We start from the raw sequence: 22,786 nt of genomic DNA, 5'->3' as shown, positions 1-22,786 counted from the left end.
TTCTAAAATGAAACATCCCCATTTTCTCTTTCCATTTCCACTATTGATACAAAATTAATTTATTTCACCTTAATAACTACTTTTCATAATATAATCAACTCCTTTAAATTATCTGGGACTTAGCTGGAATTTTTGCTGGAAGGTAATAATTGCATAGTCACTATTCTGATTTCATCATTCAAAGAAATTGAAGTGATGTTTGAAGCGATAAAAAAAACTGATTACCTTTTTTTCTATGTATATCTTGCTGTTTCCTGCTGCTAATATGAATTTCTTACAGTCATAAAGCTGTTATGCTTTCTCCAACTTTTTACCTAGCCAATGTCTGGAAAGCATTTAACATTTCTTTTAACAACAAAAGATTAGTATCACAGGGCTTAAAGTAGGAAAAGCCCTTTAATGATAATTAGCAAACTCTCACAGTTGTGTGACTAAGCAATCTTAGATTATTTTTCTACTGCTTAAGAACTTAAAAGACATGTGATTAGAACTTTAAAAATTAGAAGAAAAAAAAAAGAGGTTGTATCCATTCAGAATAAAGCAATTAGAGTGTGTTCGGTAGACCGCAGTTGTTCCCGTCAATCTTTTAGCCTTCTGTGGTAAGTTTTTTAGAGGCATACCCCATTATGAGTGGTTACTCTTCCTAGGTGCACAGTGCTGGTCAATAGTCTAGAGGACTTGAGTTCAAATCTGGCCTCAGATATTTATTGTATGACCCTGGGCAAGTCACTTAACCCTGTTTGCCTCAGTTTCCTCATCAGTAAAATGATCTGGAGCAGAAAATGGCAAACCACTCCAGTATCCTTGCCAAGAAAACCACAAAAGGGGGTTGCAGAAAGTTGGACATGACCTAAATGACTCAACAACTCTTTCTCTAGTCTTGTCTGTTTGTGTCATCTTTTTGCCACTCAGTCCTAAGCTATGGAGAAATCAGAATCATTCCAGATAAAACAGAGGGTGTCCAAATGCAGAGTGTAACTCAGAAAGTTGATTAAACATGGAACTTAAAATGATTTTCAGGATACCACTAGGTGGAAGCATATCTCAGTAAAGAACTAGAAGATTTATCATCGACAAGTCTTGGGTTCTTAATGTTCATACTCTGAGTTGACAGATACCCAAACTGTGCATTACCGTCCACTTAAATTCAATCTTTTTGGAATTAATACCTAGAGCTTCGGTCCTCTTTAAACTTCTGAGCTTAATTATATTTCTTTTTCATGATAATCATTTAGAGTTAATTGATCCCAGAAAGGTCATATGATCATAGGATTTGAAACTGTAGGCAGGTGAGAACACATGAATGGGGGAGCGAATCTTAAATAGGTAAGCTATATCATATCATATTGAAGTAACCGAGGCACTCTGAATCTACCCAGAGCAGAGCTGCTATCTCTTCCCCACCATCATGTTGCCTCTGTTCTGTCCATTATCCCTATCTCCTGGGTACCAGAAACTGGACTTCACTAGACCTCCAGACACTGAACTCTGATGGGGAGGCCTTTCACATTATCTTGCCTATTAGGAGTCTCTACTTCCTTCCTTCCCCCTTCCAGCTCTTATGTACTGTCTTCCCATTTGAACGTAAGCTTCTTGAGGGCAAGGGCTGTCTTGCTCACTTATATTTGTCTTCCCTCTACTTAGCACAGTGCCAAGTATATATAAGCTCTTAATAAATGATTTCTCTCTCTCTCCTCCTTCCTACCCTCTAACCTGGTTCCTGCATTCAATGTTGATTAGTCAGTGATATTCTGAAATATCCTTTCTGTCTCAACAACATTGGAATCCTTTGCCTTCCATCCTCCTTTTGTAAACATCTGGCCTTAGTGTAAAGATCTTTGGTATTAAATAGAGCCACAGGTCAATCACAAGGATTGACTTAGACACAATTCTCTTCAATCCAGTTCTTTTAAAAAATAAAGTTTTTTGAGGTGTCATCAACATACTTCCATCAAGGTCTAGTTGCTCAATCAAATGGCAATACTGACTCCAACCTTGCTCCATATGTTTGCATATTCTTTCAGTACAGTCTTAGTTCAAGCCTATTCAGTTTATTTGGCTTTATTTGTACTGGTTACCACAGCTGTTGAATGTATTGTATGAGAAACTTATTTAATAAATCCTCTGGAATTTAAGGTTCAACACTGAGATATCCAGTTGGATGAAAGGTGACAGAAACATAGGATTTCTTCTGATTAATTAATAAAGTAATAGTGAAATTTTCTTGAACATTTTTCGGGTCTTTCAGTTGAAAAGCAATAACCAGCCTTTTCCTACCTTCTCTATTTGCTGGTTGGGAGAATGAAATGTTCCTTGGCCTTATTGCCTTAATCCCTAAAAGAAAAATCACCACCTGGTCAAAAATGAAAACAATTAACACATTTGAATTTATAAGGCACTAAATCCAAACAACAGGCAGCTTGGCCTAGTAGATAGAGAGCTCAGTTGGCTTTGAGTCCTGAAGACTGGAGTTTCAAGTCCTGCTCCCAACACATACTGGCTTGTGTGACTTTGAGCAAGTCACTTAGCTTCTAAGTGTACTAGGCACCTCCCTATGTAAAATAAAAAATGATAGCTAAGTTACTTATTAGAAAAGGAAGTTTCCTCAGTAGGAAATTTCCCTGAATCAATTAAATCAGTTAAAAAAGAAAATTTAAACAAACATCTTTGGGTCCAGTGAAAATGGAATTAAGAACAAGGATTTGACCAAGGATTGACCAAGAATAAAAGAATTAGAGCTCATAAACATAAATCTCGGTGAACGGGGGCTTTAAATACTGTTCTGAGAGGAGTCCAGACCTTCACATCATTAACCTTGAGAATTGCTGATAGAGGCTAAAGGAGAATTGGTGGCCTCTAAGAAGGAAGGATTTCATGGCTGCTCCGGATATCTAACCTATAAAGTTCTTAGTGAGTGTTGCCTGTCCTGACACATACCATAGGAATCCTTCACATTATAGGACAATTCTAGTTGAAATATGTACTTTATGGGGAATAAAGTACACATATGTTCAAACCTAGGAATAATATATGGGTTTTTCTCAGATACTCAGAGCAATTCTGAATGATTTGTTCCAGGTCAAAGTAGACCTACTACTCACTTGGAGATCCACAGTAGACTATTTATATGGGTTCCCTCAAGGGGCTGGAATGATCTACTTGAGAAGTTGAGGAAGTAGGGGAAATAATGTCTAGTCAGGACCCCAGATATTCTCCAAATCAATGAGAAACCCTGAAAAGGACACCTGGAAACAGCTCATCCTCCCACATGCCAGAATCTGGCTTCGTTAAAGAGTAGAGCAAATTTCCTGCTCAACCATAGGGTTCCCAAGCCCTAAAGGGAGCTATGATATCTCCAGTGCAAAAGAACAGTGCCCACAAAAATACATTCTGGAAAGCAAGGCCCTCCTAAACACTCTTAGCATTTCACCGACGCTGAATAGTGTCAGAATACATGGTTTTCTGAATGTCTCTGCAGACCCCCTGTAGCTGATATATAGTCCTTTCGATCACCATGTACACTTCAGAACTGGGTGAATAGCCCAGCCCCAAGCAGCTGACAGTCATCCTGAGAAAGGGGCCTATATTTGGGTGAGGAGAGAAAAAGAAAGGAAGATGAGAGGAATCAAACAATTCAATGTGTTTACGGGTTTTGATCACTGATCTCTGGACCCCTGGTGCTCCAAATGCAGTTGAAAAAGGGTTCTGAGATCATCCCACACTTTAGACATCAGCATAATTGGGCTGCTATAACAACAGCATTTTGCTCAGCATTTTCTCCAGTTCAATATTAAACCCCTCTCATCCTGAGTGCTACTAGCCTTAGGAGGCTGAGCTGGAATTCTGCTCAGTTAAAACCAGTCAAATTCTCCTTGATTCAGAATCATGATGAAATCTAATCAAGGCACCTTCCCCATCTGTGCCATCTGAGGATGTATTGCTGAAGGAAAAGAAGTATTCCCATTATTAAAATAAGAAAAGACTTTTATGCTTTCCAATTGCTATACCCATAAGCTCATACTTAGAAATAAAATTTAAAGTACAGCTCTTAAAAAAAAATTCAATCTTCTTCCACCACTCTATTCTAGAGTTTTTTTTTTTTTTCCAAGCAAATTCCCAAGAAACCACACAACCCTCAACCTGCCATCCTCAGGAATCCTTCTTGGTCAGTTCAGCCTTGATCTTTCGCCTTAGGAGGGCTGCGGTTGTACCACTACAGGCAGTCAAGACAAAGAATGAGAGGCAGGCCAAGTAGACAGAGAGGGGGCTATGCCGCTGCAGAAAGATATCCTGTCGTCCTTGGTAATCCAGAAGAATGGCCTCCAGTTGGGAGAGGGTGCAGACTGACAGAAAGGCATGGAAGATCTGGTGCCCATGACCCACGATATCGCAGGAGCCTGGGAAATATTTCTCTGGCACTGGACAGGAGAAGAAATAGGCACTGACCAGGAAAAAGAAAATCTGTAGGGTGTGGTACCAGGCCGCCTGCTCCTGACAGCCAGACAGGTGGCACAGTGCCACTCTGTGGGCCACGGGACTGATGTCCAGAATGAAGGCCAGCCCTGCCGGGACCACCTGACAGATCTTTCTCATGACTGGGTAAGGCCTCCGGTAGCGGTACTTGGCATAGCAGCAACCAGCACAGGACAACCAGCCGCAGAAGGCGGCTGCTGGCAGGAAGAAAAGCCAGAACCGCTCGTACCAGGCCGGGTCGGAGCTGTAGAAGAAGTGAGCCAGGGCGCTGCCATACTGGTAGACGCTTACCCCAACGTAGTCCACGAAGTAGAAGGTGTAGTGGGACAGCTCTGATTTAGACTGCAGCAGGTGGGCCAGGAGGCTGCAGGTGAGGTATGTGATAGAGGACAAGATGAAGAGGAGCAGGGGCAGGGAATGGGCCGAGGTCCACGGCAGGGCTTCCGCCTCGGCAAAGGCTTGGAATCTCAGGAGGACAGCCAGGGCTGCCAGCAAGTGGGTCCACACATTGACCACCTCATTGTGTTTCTGGAAGAGGCTGAAGAAATAGTAACGCCACTCGTGGCCTGTGGGGCGGTAGCCAGTGTGGATGTAAGGCTCCCGGAAGAGCTGGGGCACATCGGTTTCTGGGACGGTGCAAGGCATCTTGGGAAGGCCATCCTCTAGGAGCTTAGGCAGGCGACGCAGCTGCTGTCCGCTGACGGAGAGTGTGCTTAGGCGCTCCAAGATGGCCGTCGTCATGGTTGCCGGAGCTAGGGCCTCTCTATGTAGCAGGCCCAGGACCCAGGAGTCTTTAACCTAGAAGGAAAAAAATCTCTTTAAATGTAGCCAAAGACTCATGTATAATATGAGGGAAGAAACTACACATATTCTCTAGTCTATTAATCAATCAATCAATATTTATTAAGCATCTTCTATGCGCCAGGCACTGTGCTTAGTGCTGAGGATACAAAAAGAGGCAAAATTATGATAACAGCTAACATTTTCTATTGTTGTTCAGTCATGTCTGGATCTTTGTGACCCCAAATGGGATTTTCTTGGCAAAGTTACTGGAGCGGTTTGTCACCAGTGGCTTAAGGCAAACAGAGGTTAAGTGACTGAGTGTCTGAGGTTGATTTGAACTCACGTCTTCATGACTCTAGGTTTGGTGCTCTATCCACTGTGCCACCTAGCTCCCCCAGTTAAGAATTAGAGTCAGGGTTTGAACCTATCTTTTTTGGCTTTAAATGTAGCACTCTATCCATTATAGGACTCCATATTACAAAAATACAGGATAATCATCTTACAGACATTACTAGAATCAACAATGGCATTCAATATCATTAATGATCATTCAATCAATAAGTATTTATTAAGTACCCACTATGTTCAAGCAGTCATTGTTCTCGAGGTATTTGGGATAACCTAAATCACTTTCCAGTGCAAATATCTCAGGGAGCTTGAAGACTTGATATAAAGAATGGATCAAGGCCCCCCAAATACAGGCAAACTATACATTTAAATTGGTAATAGCATGATCAGTACTTGGTACAGGTTTAGTAAAGAAAATACTTTATTGATCATGTGAAATGGGCAAAAAGGCTATTCTGATTTTAATTAAAAAAAAAAAGAAAAGTTGAATGACAAGGGTCTTTGACTGTACCTTGATGACTAGCAGTTTTAAAAGAACTCCCCACTGTAGGTGACTGAATCTGAACTTTATGGTCACCCAACTATTATTATCGTTATTTTACAAGTGAGGAAATTGAGACTCAGGGTAAGACCCTCAGGTTAAGATCGCAGGCCTAAACTCACACAGGGAAGTACAGAACATCACAGCTGGCAGGCAGTTTAGCTGTCACCTCCTAGCTCAATCTCATTTCTGTATAGAGGAGGAAACAGGGCAGCATCAGCAGGAGAAAGAATACTGGAACTAGAAATCAGAAGACCAGGGTTTGAATACCTGCTCCTTGACTTACTACCCATAGACCTTGGGAAAGTGATTTCACTTGTTTAGGCCTCATTTTCCTCATCTATAAAATGAAAAGATTGGACTAGATGGCTTCTAAGGTCCCTTCCAGATTTCAAACTATGATCCCACACTGAGAAGAAAGGGAAACTGACTCAAGGTCCCATGTAAGATAATGACAGAACCTAAACTAGAAAGCAGGTGTCCTGGTTCCCAATCCAATGTTCTCTCAACCACCCCACGCTTGTTTCCCAGAGACATAGTCTCTAAATTAGCCAGATGAGCACAGTTGGGCATTTGGCAAAATGTTTGGTTATAACCATCATTAAGAGAGTTAACAGGTAAGGAACTGGATTTTCAGTATAGAATGCTACTATAATGGCAATCATGCTTTGAATTTCCCCATTTTAAAGAAGTTCCAAGCTTGATTTATTTATGTGATTGATGCTCTTTTCCCCACAGAACCCTGAATGCTTTACTCTATAGCTGACAATTACCCTCTCTTACAACTACGACGTTAGGTTTGTGGTGATGGTCAATAAGGACTTATTAAGTACCTACTATGTGCCAGACACTGCTAAGAGCTGGGTTTACAAAAGCTGGGGAGCAAAATATAGCAAATGTTACATGATTTGTTGAGATGGCAGGATGGGGGATGAAGGGTTGGGAGCAAAACATTTGATCTGCCTACTACTTTCCCAATGTGCCAGAAAAAAAAGGAAAATAAAATCTAATTTTGCTCTGCCAATGACTACCAGGGTGGCCTTGGGCAAGGCTCTAAGGCTCTTTATTTTTTTTTTTATTTTTCTTTTTTTTAATATAAATAGTATTTTGTTTTTTCTAATTACATGTAAAAATAGTTTCCAACATTCATTTTTTTGTAAGATTTTCAGTTCCAAATTTTTCCTCCCTCCCTCCTCTCCCCCCTCCCCAAGAGGGCAAGCAATCTGATAAAGTTTATACATATACACTCATGTTAAATATATTTCCACATTAGTCATGTTGTGAAAGAAGAAACAGAACAACAGGAAAAAAAACATGAAAAAAAGAACAAAAAAAGTAAAAATAATATGCTTTGATCTGCATTCAGACTCCATCAGTTATTTCTCTGGATGTGGACAGCATTTTCCATCATGAGTCTTTTGGAATTGTCTCAGATCATTGCATTGCTGAGAAGAGCTAAGTTTATCACAGTTGATCATCACCCAATGTTGCTGTTACTGTGCACAATATTCTCCTGATTCTGCTCACTTCAGTCAGCATCAATTCATGTAAGTCTTTCCAGGTTTTTCTGAAGTCTGCCTGCTCATCATTTCCCATAAGCCTCCTTAGACCTCATTTTCCTCATCTACAAAAGGAGAGTGTTGAACTAGGACAGGGGTTCTTAAGCTGAGGTTCATGAACTTGTTTTTTAAACTACACAGACACACACATATATGTACGTATATATGTATGTATACACACACATAATAAATGTTTTCCAAAATAATTTGTTTCCTTTGTAATCCTACGTATTTCATTTTATGTATCTAAATAGAGAGTTCTGAGAAGGAGCTTCACTAGACTGCCAAAAGGGTCCAGAAAAGGTTAAGGACCCCCTCACTTAAGATTTCTGAGGACCCTTTCCAGGTATAAATCTCTGATCTCTGTTCTCATGAGGTTAAAAAAAGAAAAAGTGGATGTGGAGGTTCAAGTGTTGGAAGAGGAAAGAAAATGAGAAATGTACAGGGTCAGTGATAGCAAAAGAAATAGAGAAAAAGGAGAGAGAAGAAAGACAGAAATAGGAAGAGAAAGAGTAAAAAATAGCTCCATTTAGGAAAAAAAAGAAATAAGACTGTCAGCTAACAGAAAAGGGGGCTCAGGCTCTGGCACTTCCTAGGAGGGGAATAGTTAGAGTTATTTTTGAATGGACATTTTCCCATCTGTTTTCCACTGGCAGTTGGTGAACAATAATTGAGAGTCGGGGGGATTAACCCTCTAAGTGGCAGATGATACAAAGAAGGCAAGAGGTGGAATGGGACTGCCAATTTTCCATGGTGTCCTACCCTTTGGGGTTGAGAGGTCCACAAGCCAGAAGGAGTCAGAGCTTCTAGGGACAGCCTTTCTTCAGTGGGGAACAAAGTCATATATTGTACCCACACAGCACCTTCTTGAAGAGCTAAAGGGCATTATTTCAATAGAGAGACACTTATCTGTCTACTCTTCTAAGGCATTCAGGGAAGACGTAAGCATCAACCCCATTTTATAGATGGCAGAAATCAAGACGTGCACTGATAATGATAATAGCTATCATTATATAATGCCTACTATGTACCAAGGCCCTATGTTAAGTGTTTTGTAAATATTAACGCATTTGATCCTTACAACAACCCTGGTAGATAGGAGCTATTATTATCCCCATTTTACAGATGAGGAAGCTGAGGCAATCAGAGGTTAAATGACTTGCCCAAGGCCACACAGCTATTAAGTGTCCAAAACCAGATTTACACTCAGGTCTTCCTAACAGCAGTCCCAATGTTCTATCTGCTGTATCACCTACTAGCTACTGCTCCACATTGAATCAGTGAGGAAACAGGGAGGATGGAGGAAGGGATCCTTGAATACTCTTAGCCAAAAACCTTCACCATTTCATCAGCATTTGAAGATGAAGTGCTCCTCTTGGCTCTCTACACCTCTACAAATCTGCTGAAACATGGAATCAATTAAGTTAAATGACACAACAAATTATAAACTCACATGGGGAAGTTCAGAATGTCACAGCCTGTAAGACTCTCGCTAATAGGGGGATCATGAGATCATGGATGTAGTAAAGCTGCAAAGACCCTTGATTTTACAGAGAAGAAAACTGAGGGCTCAGGACGTTACTGAAGGTCACAAAGTTAATAATCCATCATCAGAGGTAGGATTTGAATCCAGGTCCTCTGAGCCAGAGTCAGTACTATTTCCTTAGATACCAGTACTCCCCATTCATCATAATCATCCCTAATTTCTTCTTAAAGTTTTGTCTTCAAGAAGTCTTTTTCATCTCGGAATCATATTTTTATTTCCATTATTTTTATTTTCCCATTGGACAAGGGAGATAGAACTGAGAATAGAAGGATAATTGGGGCACTACTTATGGGAAATAATCTCAGATTTCAAGGGGAAAAAAGCCTAGATAAAAAGCTAGAAGTTAAGAAGGTTCTTTCTCTTGCATAGGGTTCCTCCTCTTTCTAGGATCTCCTTTAAAACTCACAATAGTGACCTCAACTTCTCTTCTATCCCATTATTCAGCAAAACTGACTTGTGGGTAACCTGACACTCCTCAGGGGGATTTCATACAACTCAACAGTCCCTGGAAACAACCACAACTGCCTGGGAACCATGCGCACGATGATGCCAAGTCTCCTCTGCAGTCGTTAGCCCTCGCATCTTCTGGTGCTGAAAAAGATGTGGGTTTCTCTCTGGGAGTCCGGTAGTTTGAGAATTTTTCCCACCTGGCAGGGGTTTTTTTGTACTCTTTCAATGGCTCAATTCACACCCCATCTTTTTCATGGAGTGGTCACCACTGCTGGAAAATCCAGCTGTCAGCCTTCATAGCTGAAGCTGGGAAGAACTGAACTGTCTTTGGAGCAGGCCAGGCCCATTCTCATGATGTCAGGGGAGTGAGAAATGCTTCCAGGGAAAGACTTTACAATGATCTACTCTCAGAGCTGGAGGCCTGTGGATATGGAACATTGTATATACGATTAGACCTGGCCAGTGTTTTGGTTAGTTTTACAGAACTACTTTTCCTTTCTCTTTCTTTTTTATTTTTTTCAGTATAATGAATGGCTTTCTGAGTGAGTAGGAAAATTATATGTTGCAAATGAATGTGATGTTAAAAAAAATCAATAAAATTTTAAATAATCTATTTAGCTCTATAAAATTTAAATCTATTTGGAGTAGGTCATTTACCTGCAGCCAAACACTGAAACACACCTGACAGTATTCTCTGAATGACTACTTGTGAGTGACTACCTTTGAATCAACTCCTCACTTTCTCAGACCCCTCCCCCCTATTATAGGCTGTTGCAAGGCCTGTCGGTTTTACCTTTGCAACATCTCTTGAATACACCCCCTTCTCTCCTTTGACATTGCCACCATTCTGCTACAGGCCCTCATTACCTCATGCCTGGACTCTCACAATAGGCCATTAGAGGGCTTGCCTACCTCAAGTCTCTCTCCACTCCAGCCCATCCTCCATTCAGCCACCAAAGTGATTTCCCCGAAGCACAGGTCTGACCACATCACTCCCTTATTCAATAAACTCCAGTGGCTCCCACTTCCTCCAAGATCAAATACAAAATGTTCTGTTTGCCTTTCAAAGTCTTTTATAACCTACTCTCCTCCCACCTTTCCAGTCTTCTTACAACTTACTTCCCAACATGAATTCTTTGATCCAGTGACACTGGCCTCCTGTCTGTTCCACACACAAGACGTTCCATCTCTTACTCTGGGCATTTCTGGTAGCCATCCTCCATGCCAGGAATACTCTCTCTCATCATCTCTGACTACTGACCCCCCCCCCGGGGCTTCCTTTAAGTCCCAGCTAACATTCCATCTTTTACAGGAAGCCTTTCCCAACCTCTCAATTCTAGTGACCTCCCCTCTGTTAATTATTTCCCTTTTATCTTATATATGGCTTGCTTTGCATATATTTGTTTGCATGTCATTTCCCCCATGTGATGTGAGCTCCTTGAGGGCAGGGACTGTCCTTTGCCTCTTTTGTATCCCTAGCACTTAGCATAGTACTTGGCACACAGTAGGTGCTTCATAATTATTGTTGATTAATTGACAGGTAATGCTTCTTTGTACAGTTCTCCAAATTACTCCCCTTCCTATTGAAGGATCACAACTCTCATGACATATTATCCTAACACAACTTTAGAATAGCACCACATCTATATAAGAAATTCATAAAAAATTTAACCTACTCAGCTGGGGTTGATGTATTTTATGCTAAAGAGGATCACTGTTTTCTCTTTGGAAAAATGGAATCTATATTCTAATGTGCACTGTAAATATTACATGGTCTTTTTTTCTAAACTATATTATTAAGTTTAAAAACTTTTATTGATATTTTTTATTTTTCTATACCTTCATTTCCCAATATATTCCCAATATATTCTCCCCTTCCTTTCTTAAAAAGAAACCTCTTATAACAAAGATTTTTTTTAAAAAGAGGAAAAGAACATTTTAGCAAAACTAACCAATACACCATTCAAGTCTGACATTATATGCAGTACTTCATACCCATAATTCCCTTCCTCCACAAAAAAAGGGAAGGAGGTACATTTTCTCATCTTTTTGCTGGGGACAAACAAAAATTGATCATTATAATGACACAGCATTCAGTTCTAATTTTGTTGTTGTTGTTATTTCTATTTCCATTGTTGTAACCATTGCATATATTGTTTTCCTGCTTCTGCTTACTTAACTTTGCATGCTTTCATATCAATCATCCTATGCTTCTCTGAACAGTTAATTACAGCACAGTTAGGAATATTACATTGTTAATGACTTCAAACAATCAAGAAGCTTTTATTCCAAGCTTAATGTGGGCTCGCGTTACTCGTGGTCCCTTTCTTCAAAGAACCTATAATCTAACTGAAGAGATAACACTTACACAACAAATGAGAGAATGCAATTATGTGCTAAATTTTGTGGTGGTATCAGTATAGGTGCTGTAGATTTGAGCTAGGCCTTCAAGGATGAAGCAATATTTACGTAGGGAAGAGTGAGGAGCATTCCAAGGGGCCAATATAAGTGATGGCATTAAGTGAGGAAGGAGATCTGTAAAGTCATCTACAAAGATATAATAACAGACCCCATGGGTGCTAATGAGATCATCAAGATAGTACAGAGTGAAAAAGTCATGGGTGACACTCATGATTAGGGGTTTGGGACAGGAATGATGACCCAGCAAAGGACATTCAGAAGAAGCAGCCAAAACTGTAGGCAGTGAACCAAGAGAGAACACTAGCACAAAAACCCAGGAGAAGGTAATCAATGGTGTAAAATGCAACAGAAAGATACAAGAAAATTAAGGTTTAGAAGAAACCATCAGATTAGACTAGGTGATCTGTATAATCCCCTCCCACTGTAGAATTCCATGATAGCATGTGTCTGGTTCGTCAGTGCCACCTTTAACACCAAGAAGCAAGTCCCCATGGTGCAGCCACAATACCAGCCCTGAACTACTGCTCATCACACACACACACACACACACACACACACACACACACACACACACACATGCACATGCACACACATAGATCAGGACAGTCAGGCAGCTGCTGCTACATAGTGAATTAAAGTGGGTCAATCACCAGCAGGGAGAGTGAAGATACACTTCAAGGACTCCCTAAAGTGCGGCTTCAGCCAAGGCTGCATAATCACTGATGACTGGTTAAGGACAGCAGTTAAAATGCCAAATTGGTAAGGGATGATAAGAAAAGGATTTCTCTTTTAGGGCAAAGCCTTTGGGATGCCCAGGAAGGGGTCAGAGGTGGAGCTGCAAATAGCTACCAGGCCTCTCATTATAGTCACTGGGCAATAGAAAGAAGGGTTGGACCCACATGGATCTTTTCAGCCACACTTGCCCCTGTGTGGCTCTGCACAGTTAACTGTAATAATTGTTAAATGCATGACTTTCAAATAAATAACAAATCATATTGTGTCTAGCAGGTTTGCAAAGCACTTTCTTCACAACAACTGTGTGCTGTAGCTAGCAATTACACACACACACACATACGCCCCTGCTTTTACAGATGAAGGAATTGAGGTCTTGAGGGATTACATAATCTAGCCAAGGGATCACGTTTCCTAAGTGTCAGAGCCAGGATTTGAACCTAGATCTCTTCACTTCAAGTCCTGCCACTAAAAAGAAATTACTTAAAGAGATAAAATAAATAAAAAATAATAAAATATAGGTAGTATTACGTTTTAAAACTAAGTCAATATGCAGGCCACAGGGATCCTTATATACAGTTTAATGGTCCCCATATATATTTGTTTCACAGCACTGGCTTGTAACAGATCATATATTTAATTGAATTGAATTCAATTAACTTAGTTAATTGAATTGAAATTGAATAACATGAATTGAAAATATTTTTGCCTTTTTAAATTGGACCTATATAGGGAACTCTCTACCAAAGCAGAATAGCACCTGTTCTCCAATTTATGCTCTTAGAGAGCTAGCCCCTCTAAAAGGATTACAATATGCCATGAGTCAAATTATATTTTCCCAACATTAAAAGCCTGATATGTTTGATTAGTCTGTAAAGAGATTATTTTGATTTCTTGAAAAACGAGCATTAGAAATATGTCCTACCACTAATGCACTGTTGGTAGAGTTGTGAACTCACCCAAACATTCTGGAGTGCAATTTGGAACTACGCCCAAAGGGCTATAAAACTGTGCATACCCTTTGACCCAGCAATACACTACTAAGTCTGTATTCCAAAAAATATTGTTTAAAAAGGGAAAAGACCTATTTGTACTAAAATATTTATAGCAGTTATTTTTGAGTAGCAGAGATTTGGAAATTGAAGGGATGCCTATCAATTGGGGAATGGCTGAACAAGTTATAAAATATGATTGTAATGGAATATTACTGTGCTATAAGAAATGACGAGCAGAATGATTTCAGAAAAACCTGGAAAGACATACATGAACTGACACAAAGTGAAATGAGCAGAACCAGAAGAACATCACACACAATAATAACAATATTGTACAATGAAGAACTGTGAATGACTTGCCTATTCTCAGCAATATAATGATCTAAGATAATCTCAAAGGACTCATTATGAAAAATATTCTCTGCCTTCAGAGAAAGAACTGATGTCTGAATACAGACTGAAGCATACTATTTTTCACTTTCTTTTTTTCTTTCTTTTTTGTTCCCAGTCTTCTTGGATAAAATGACTAATATGGAAATGTTTTACATGATTGTACATGTATAACCTATATCAGATTGCTTACTGTCTCAGGGAGAGAAGGGAGAAAGGGATAGAATTTGGAATTCAAAACTTAAAAAAAAATAAAAGTTAGAAATTGTTTTTCATGTTATTGGGGGAAAATTTAATTAAAAAAAGATGTTCCACTTTGTGTGTGTATGTAATATGTACAAATACACATATTACTATGCATAACAGATAAATCACTATGTGCTTATTTGTATCACACCCTAGAACACCATGGGACCTCTTGGATGAAGTCCATAACCACTCAAAACAGCAAGTCCCAACTATCCACACAGTTAAGACTAAGTGGATGAAGAATGCCTACTGTCTGTTCTGGCAACCACATGGCCACTATGGAATGGGGGGTTAGCTAGAGGATCCTCAGCCTGATTCTGCCCATCAGCATGGAGTTATTAATGACTCAGTGTAAGCTAGAGGATTGCAGATTAAGGTTTTCTCATCATGGCTATAGGAGTATTAGGTTCCCTTTCTACTTGAGGGTGTTAGTGAGAGATTCCTTTTGTTATCCTGCTTATGCTGGAAAGCTACTCCTTTTTTTTTTTTTTTTGGGGGGTAAGCAATGGGGTTAAGTGACTTGCCCAGGGTCACACAGTTAGTAAGTGTTATGTGTCTGAGGCCGGATTTGAACTCAGGTCCTCCTGAATCTAGGGCCAGTGCTCTATCCACTGCGCTACCTAGCTGCCCCGAAAAGCTACTCATTTTAAGGGAACTCCATCTACCAAGGGGCTCTTCATTGAGTATATGATCATATGATGTAGCTACTTCTCCCCACCTTCTTTAATTTTGATCCTGTTATGCTTCCTTTAGTCAGATGTATCAACAGGAACAAAAAATTTATTTTACAAAATGCCTTATTCAGGGTGTCTACACTGATACTGTCCATTTGAGATCATAAGCTCCTTGAGGGCAGTTTTGCTATTACACGGTATTGCTGTAGAATGCCTAACAGTACTGTGTGTAAAGAACACATAATCAATATTTTAATTCTATTTTAAAAAATGAATGCTTACTGTCTAAACTAGAATACACAACTGGATGGATAACCTATAGAATTCATCCATCAGTAAGTATGTATCTCTTGGGACAAATGCTGCAAATGGATAATCTGTTGGGTTCAGAATTGAAAAGGATATGAACAGGCTAGATTGCTTTGAAAAACTACAAAGTTCTCTGAATAATACTCACAAAGAAATATCCTTTGATATTAACTCTTTGAGTATTGTCGAGTGGCTGTGAATCATGAGAACTGGTCTCTGAAGACCTGAAATTGAGAATCACCCACAGAGCAATGGAGAGTGAGAAAAAATGATTATTTGCTTATTATATTAATAACCAATTTTATATATATACAGGACCCAAAGAGTTTCTTTTTTCTCTTTACTTCCTTGTAAAGGACAGGACTGTCAATGAGACATTATCCTCAATCTTGGGCAGAACCCCACCCAACTGGGAGAGCTTAGTTCTGATTAAAGGGGAAAGAGAATCTAATCTAAGTGAATTCTGGCCCATTGTTCTACTCAGGTAGAACTGGGTTTTAAATGGATTCTTTTGTATAGATTGCTGGAGGTAGAATGATCTAAGAGTACTAACAATATCAGAGTCCTGTCCCCAGCCCCTCATTATAGTAAGCCCACCCCTCATTATAATACTCATTTCTATTAATTGTTAACCAATCAGAATGGATTTCCTCCCATTAGGGACAACCTCCTTTTCCAAATCTATTTAAGCACCCAGTATTCTCCAGGGTTCATCACTTGTTTGGAGAGAAACCACTGACCTTAATTTATTGATTATTTGCTAGCCATAATCAATAGATTGATTATTAATTGCCCAGAAACTCTTTTTCTCAGGCTTTTCATTCATCACAAGAGGCACATGGTGGTAGTAAGTAGGCTACAATACAGTACAGCCAATCAACAGGCATTGATTAAGTTACTAATAGTACGAAAAAGAAAAGAATCTTTGAATTGTTTTAGACAATTTAAGAGGAGGAAGGATGTAGTACAATCTCTTTATCTTTTGGCTAGAACTCTCTGGTGGGTCAATGATGCCCTTTGATTGACTGATTTCTTATTTTCCTTCTGCCTACATTTCATCTCATCTCATTTTGCTTGGGTAACCATTTTAAGACTGTATCATTATGGGCCTTGTGAAGGGCAAAGTAAGACAAAGTGGCACCTGTCTATTTTGTCTGATGTGAAGAGGGAGAAAAATTGAGAGTAACACTAAGGCCGGGAAAGTGTTAGGGGAGTGAACATCTTGGAGTACCTAAGTGACAAGGATGAAAAGTCAATACCAGATGATGATAATTTTTCTTTTGAGCCATTCTGTTTGGGGAAAAGGTAAAGTGCCAATGCCTGAAATGCATACCAATTAAAGTCTAGGGAAAGAAATCTATCAGGACTCTCTCCCAGTGAGTGAACTCAGCTCCTGGATCAGACTGGTTATGAGGCCTATTGATTGTCAGATATTCTCCTATTTGTAAGCCATGTTCAACTATGAAATCACAGATATTCCAGGCCCTGGGCCAAGCCAAGTGGACCATCAAGAAACGAGTTGATTCCTACTGACATCAAATCATTTTTAAGAATTCACTTTGCAGAAGTGGGGAATGGGGGAAGAAATAGGGAGAAGGAGGAAGGTTGGAGACGAAAAGAGAGAGGGAAGGGTGAGCAAGAGGAGAGAGAAAATCTGTTCTTATATGTGGAAATATGTTTTGCATAACTTCACTTACATAACTTCACATGCATAACAGGTATCATATTTCTTTTTTTCTCAATGGGGTGGTGGAGGGAAGGAGAAAATTTGGGACTGAATTTTTTTAACTAAAAAAAAAAGGAATCCCTTTTTATATCCTTATTCGATAACTTCTCTGTCTCTCTCTCTCTCTCCCTTCCTCCCTCCAGCTTTTCTTCCCTCCCTCCCTCCCTCCTTCCCTTACATCTTTCTTTCTTTGGAGTAAGAAAGGCAATGGAAAGATGCCTTCAATTAAAGGTACTAATTTTTGCTTGGTCCTGAAGCGATGAGAAACTATAGCTCTCTGCCTTTGCAAGGAGAGGAGGGAAAGAAGAGAGGACTATGCGTGAGGACCATGGCATATACTGTCAGACTCAGTTGAGGTGTTCATCAGTTTTGTTACAAGGTATAGCTTGCTGGAAAGGGGGTTGGGGGAATATATAGAAATTAAGGAAATATTAAATTAAAATTTTAGACTTAAACATGGCTAATTATTACACAGATAACCACAGTAATACCATAACAGTCTTTTAACTCAGCACCAAACATACTCTGTGGCTTTGAGAAAGTCTCAGGTCCCCCTTAAACATCCTTCAGGGTAAAGCTCAAATTTCATAAATTCCACAAAGCCTTTCCCCTCCCATCCCAGACGATTGTGATCTCTCCCCTCTCTGACCTCCTAAAATACTATCTGTTCTGCTAAAGAACTGTCTGTTCCATTCATTTAAACACTTAATCATGTACAGCCTAGCCTTGTTGTTTAACTACTAAATGTGTTTATCTTATCATTTCCACTAAAGTATAAACTTTAAGAATCATGTATTTTCTTCCTTTTTTTAAGTTTTCAAAGAATTTATTTTTCTTTTTAAATAGTATAGTATTCAATAAAAACAGCTTTAAAAATAAATAAAACATAAAAAATTGCATTTGCATTTAAATACATAAGTATAAAATGTAATCTTAGCTTAACCACACCCATAAGGGAGCAAGGAAAGATGTATTTTCTTCTTATATTTCCCATAAGAGGTATAGTATATAGAGAACCAGCCTCCAAATCAGAAAGCCCTGGGTTCAAGTCCTACCCTCAGACACATACAGGCTGTGTGACCTTGGACAAGTCACTGATCTGCTAATCTGCATGAGTAAAGGGTGTTTCCTCCCCTAGGGAGTTACTTATATCAATGAAATCACAGGTCCAGGCCCTATCTTTATAAGAGAGATGCAAGTGATACATGAGGAACAAGGAGGGAAAAGTCAATGTCAACTAGGAACACCAAGGAAGACTTCCTGGAGGTGGCATTTTACTTGGGCAGGGTAGGAATTCAGTTATGTATATGAAGAAATGAGAGGTTCTTGGGTAACAGAAAGGCACCAAGTAGAAAATGTGGTATGAATGGGGTGACGGTGAGTTTGGCTGAAAGTGAGGAATGGTAAAACGTCACCACTATCTAGATGGCCTTGAACCTCAGGCAAAAGAAGTATGAATTTTACTCTATACGCAACAGGGAATCATCAATGAGTTTTTATTTAATAGGAATGATGTGGCTAGATCTCCAAATAAGGCATTTGGTCTAACAGCGATGTGAAAGATGGAATAGAGTAGAAAACCAATTAGAATCAGCTGGACTTAGTAACCGGCTGGACATGAGAGATGATGGGGATAAAAGAATCAAACATGGATCCAAGTTTCAAACATGGTATTTTGGATGAATGATGGTGCCCCTGGTGAAAATAGTAAAGTGACAAAGAAATAGATTTGGGGAGGAAAACTAGCTTAGTTCCAGGCGTGTTGACTTTGAGGTGCCAGCAGCACATGGGAGTATAGGAGATGTGTGTAGCTGGGATAGGAGTCCAAAGCAGGGCTGGAGATAGAACGCTAGCATTTCCTATCACCAGAAGCAGCTTCCTATATTTAAGAAGAGATCTGCTTAAATACCTGAGCTTTAACCTGAGAATTAACTGAATTTAATTCATCTTGGCGGCACAACAGGCTAACAATCAAAGGAAGACTTGGAGAATGAGACCCTAATTCTAAATCCTGTTCTGCTACTCTTTTTGCTAAATGCTCCTGGTTAGGTAGATTGTTTATCTGATCTGGGCCTCACTTTCCTTTGGCTTGGAAAGAGAAGTGTTATGAAACCAAGTGAAATCATATCTGTTAAGTGCTCTGATCTCTTCTGGAAAATAGTCTGAAACAAATACAAATCATTTATAAAACAAGATAATAATTATCCATAACCTAATAACAAACACTTATTTTTTAAAGTAATTTATTTTTAAAAAACAAGATAGTGGATAGAGTACAGGGCCTGGAATCAGGAAGTCCTGAGTTCAAATCCAGACTCAGACATTTACTAGCTATATAATCTTGGCAAGCCATTTAACATCTTTTTGCCTCAGTTTTCACATCTGTAAAATGAGCTGGAGAAGGAAATGGAAAACCATTCCAGTATCTTTGCCAAGAAAACCCCAAATGGGCTCATAAAGAGTCAGGCACGATTCAACAAGAACAGTAATAACAAAAGTAATAAACAAGGTAATAATTTACCCATAGAAATACTCATCCATGGCCAAGAAGGCACCATGGTCCTATGGATAAAGTAATGGATTTGGAGCCAGAGAACCTGAGTTCAAAATTGAATTCTGTCACTTACTAGCTGTGTGACTCTGGGCAAGTTGCTTAACCTCTCTGGGCCTCAGTTTCCTCCTCTGTAAAATGAAAAGGTTGAACTAGATAATAATGATGGCAAACATTTATATAGTTCCTACCACGTGCTAGGCACTGTGCTAAGCACTTTGCAGTTATCTCATTTGAAGCTTACAACAAGCCTGGGAGGTAAGGGCTATCATTATCCCCATTTTATAGTTGAAGAAACAATAAACGTAAGTGAAGTGACTTGTCCAGGGTCACATAGCTAGGAAGTATTTGAAATCACATTTGAACTCAGGTCTTTCTGACTCTAGGAAGTCTGGTGCTCTATTAAAGTCCCTTCCAGTTCTAAATCTATGATTCCAAGTCCTTTGGCAAAGTAAAAAAGGGTTACAAAAATACCAGGTATTAGTAATAATGACAAATGTCACCACTCAGAGGCAGTTAGGTGGCACAGTGGATGGGAGCACAGTCCTGGCGTCAGGAAGTAGTTGTGTGACCCTGGGCAAGTCACTTAACCTCTGTCTGCCTCAATTTCCTCAACTGTAAAATGGGTAACATAATAGCACTTACCTCCCTGGGCTGTTGTGAGGATAAAATGAAATAACATTGGTAAAGCTCTTAGCACAGTGCCTGACACATAGTAAGTACTTAATTAATGCTTCCTTCCTTCCTTCCTTTCCTCAGGAGGTTGTGGTTCAACCACAATTTATTCCCTTATACCCTTTTGGGTAGCATTCACATTCTTAATAATACATAAAAACAGAGTGATCTGAGAAAAAGCAAATTATAACAGGCTCTTTGATGTCTTCTGAAAAACTTACATTACTTTTGCTATTTTAACCTCATTTTTCCTCACACAATAAATGTGGGCAAATAAGGTAGGGAGGAGCAAGGATTCTTATCTTTGTTTTATGAGCAACCCAGAGATTATTGTGAGATTTGTCCAAGGTTACACACAAGTTCCACAACATAGCAAGGACTGTAACCATTGTCTATTGACTTTCAATCCACTGCTCATTCCACCAGATAATTATAGATGTTCCAGAATCCAGATGTGACAAATATGAACCTAAAATATTTGCTTAGCAGTTATATTTATCCTGTTTTAGACCTTGGTTAAGTGAATGGAAGGACAGTCTTTATATATTTTTTTATTTCTCTTGATTTCTGAAATGATCAAAGCAGGCTCATATGATTTGATCAGATTGACAAAACAAAATAAAGAACCATAATGATATTCTGTGAACTGGAGCAGAAGGTGTATTTGAGAACTGCTACCTTACAGCTTCATTATGAGGTTTCAAATATGTTACAGGATCATAGATTTAGAGCTGAAAGTAATCTTCTCAATTTACAGATGAGGAACATAAGCCCACAGAGGTTAAGTGACTTGCCCAGGGCCATACAGCTAGTGAGACTGTCATCCATACCCAAATTCATTTCATGATATTTTAATCTCATGCTCATGCCTGGCCCAAGACAAGCTGCCTTCTATTTATCTGTTTAACATCTTATTTCCTCTGACTGAGGGGCCTTTGCCCAATAGGCTGGCCAATTTTGATGAAGTCACTGGACAGAATTTCTAAGAGTTTACGATTTCTGGAATTGGACTTTGGAAGGTAAGCCTTCTGCAGACTAGTGAGGAGGGTGAAATATTAGGGAAAGGGCAGAGATAAGGGTTGCCACCCTCCTCAGAAAAGTATGAGGTGTGTTGAGAACTATCTGGCAAATATTTGCACAAGTGCTTTCTGCAATTTGAGAGGTAACTTCTCAGGAAACTGAAGTCATCTGCCATGTCCCCATGCTCTCTTCGTCTCCCTTCTCCCAGTTTTCATGATTTCAAGTGTAACTGTTGCACAGCTTTATCGGCCAAGAGAGCTCTATAAACTGACATTGGGCACTGGCCTAATCTAGTAAGTCTTTGCCAGAGTAGAGAATTATGGAACTGGGATTCCACAGACAATCACAGGATCTCAGAGCTGCAAGGAAATTTAAGAGATCATCACTTGGAGTTTTTAATTTGGGTTTTGTTTTTTTTGGTTAGGCAATGGGGGTAAGTGACTTGGCCAGGGTCACACAGCTAGTAAATGTTATGTGTCTGAGGTCAAATTTGAACTCAGGTCCTCCTGAATCCAGGGCCGGTGCTCTATCCACTGCACCACCTAGCTGCCCCCTTAATTTGCTTTAAAAATATTTTGGTAACTGTATTTTAACATAGCTGGTTCCCTTTGTCATTTTATGCATTTAAAAACACAATTCTGAGATAAGGTTCAGGGACTTCAGCAGACTGAAAGAGGGGTGCATGACACAAAGAAAATTGAGACTCTCTCATCTAGTCCAGTCCTCTCATGTGACAGATGAGGAACTGGTAAGGGGTCACACAACTAGTCTATAGTAAACAGAATTAGAATTTGAACTCAGGTCTGCTCACTCTAAATACAGCTCTCTTTCCAATGTATTACATGGCCTCTAAAAAGTTCATCCTCCTTCCAGGTTGAGTGGATGGCAGTGACCTACTTTTACTCAAAGAAGAAATCTGATCTCCCTTTTTACTGGACCCGATAAAGGAAGGTAAAAACTTGGTAGAAAACAGATTTCAGAATCCAACATTTTTAGAAATTTACTTTTTCATCAATCCATATAATGACAAAATGAAATACACTGTACTAGCCTCAAGGCCTCAACCAGTGATTTCATCTGAATGGTGAATTTAGGGTGTGCATGTTGCCTCGAACAATGCAAATCTACCATCCTTTGGCCACTATAATTCTTTAGAGAGTTTCTTGGGTCCCAGAGAAACTTAAATAAAAATGACAGCTAGTTTCTGTCAAGACACAGAACTTGAAAACTCCATTCCTATGACTCCAAGGCTGGACTTCTAACCACTGGCCCTCTCATCAAGCCTCAGGAATGCATTAAAACACACACACACACACACACACACACACACACACACACACACAC

General features: G+C 39.6%; 1 protein-coding gene across 1 annotated transcript in view; it reads right to left on the bottom strand.

The window, feature by feature from the left end:
• Positions 1-749: 749 nt before the first annotated feature.
• The window catches only part of PAQR8 (progestin and adipoQ receptor family member 8), a 48,287-nt gene continuing 26,250 nt past the window's right edge, over positions 750-22,786 (bottom strand). The window contains exon 2 of the mRNA XM_027840329.1: positions 750-5,271. Coding sequence (XP_027696130.1) covers positions 4,150-5,214 — 1,065 coding nt within the window. The 5' untranslated portion in view covers positions 5,215-5,271 and the 3' untranslated portion in view covers positions 750-4,149. The remainder of the gene's footprint in view (positions 5,272-22,786) is intronic.

The sequence above is a fragment of the Vombatus ursinus genome, unplaced genomic scaffold, assembly GCF_900497805.2.
Source record: "Vombatus ursinus unplaced genomic scaffold, bare-nosed wombat genome assembly UNPS02004698.1, whole genome shotgun sequence".
In the NCBI taxonomy this organism is placed as follows: domain Eukaryota; kingdom Metazoa; phylum Chordata; class Mammalia; order Diprotodontia; family Vombatidae; genus Vombatus; species Vombatus ursinus.
The sequence above is the reverse complement of the archived record's forward strand: the minus strand, read 5'-3'. Positions and strand labels throughout refer to the sequence as shown.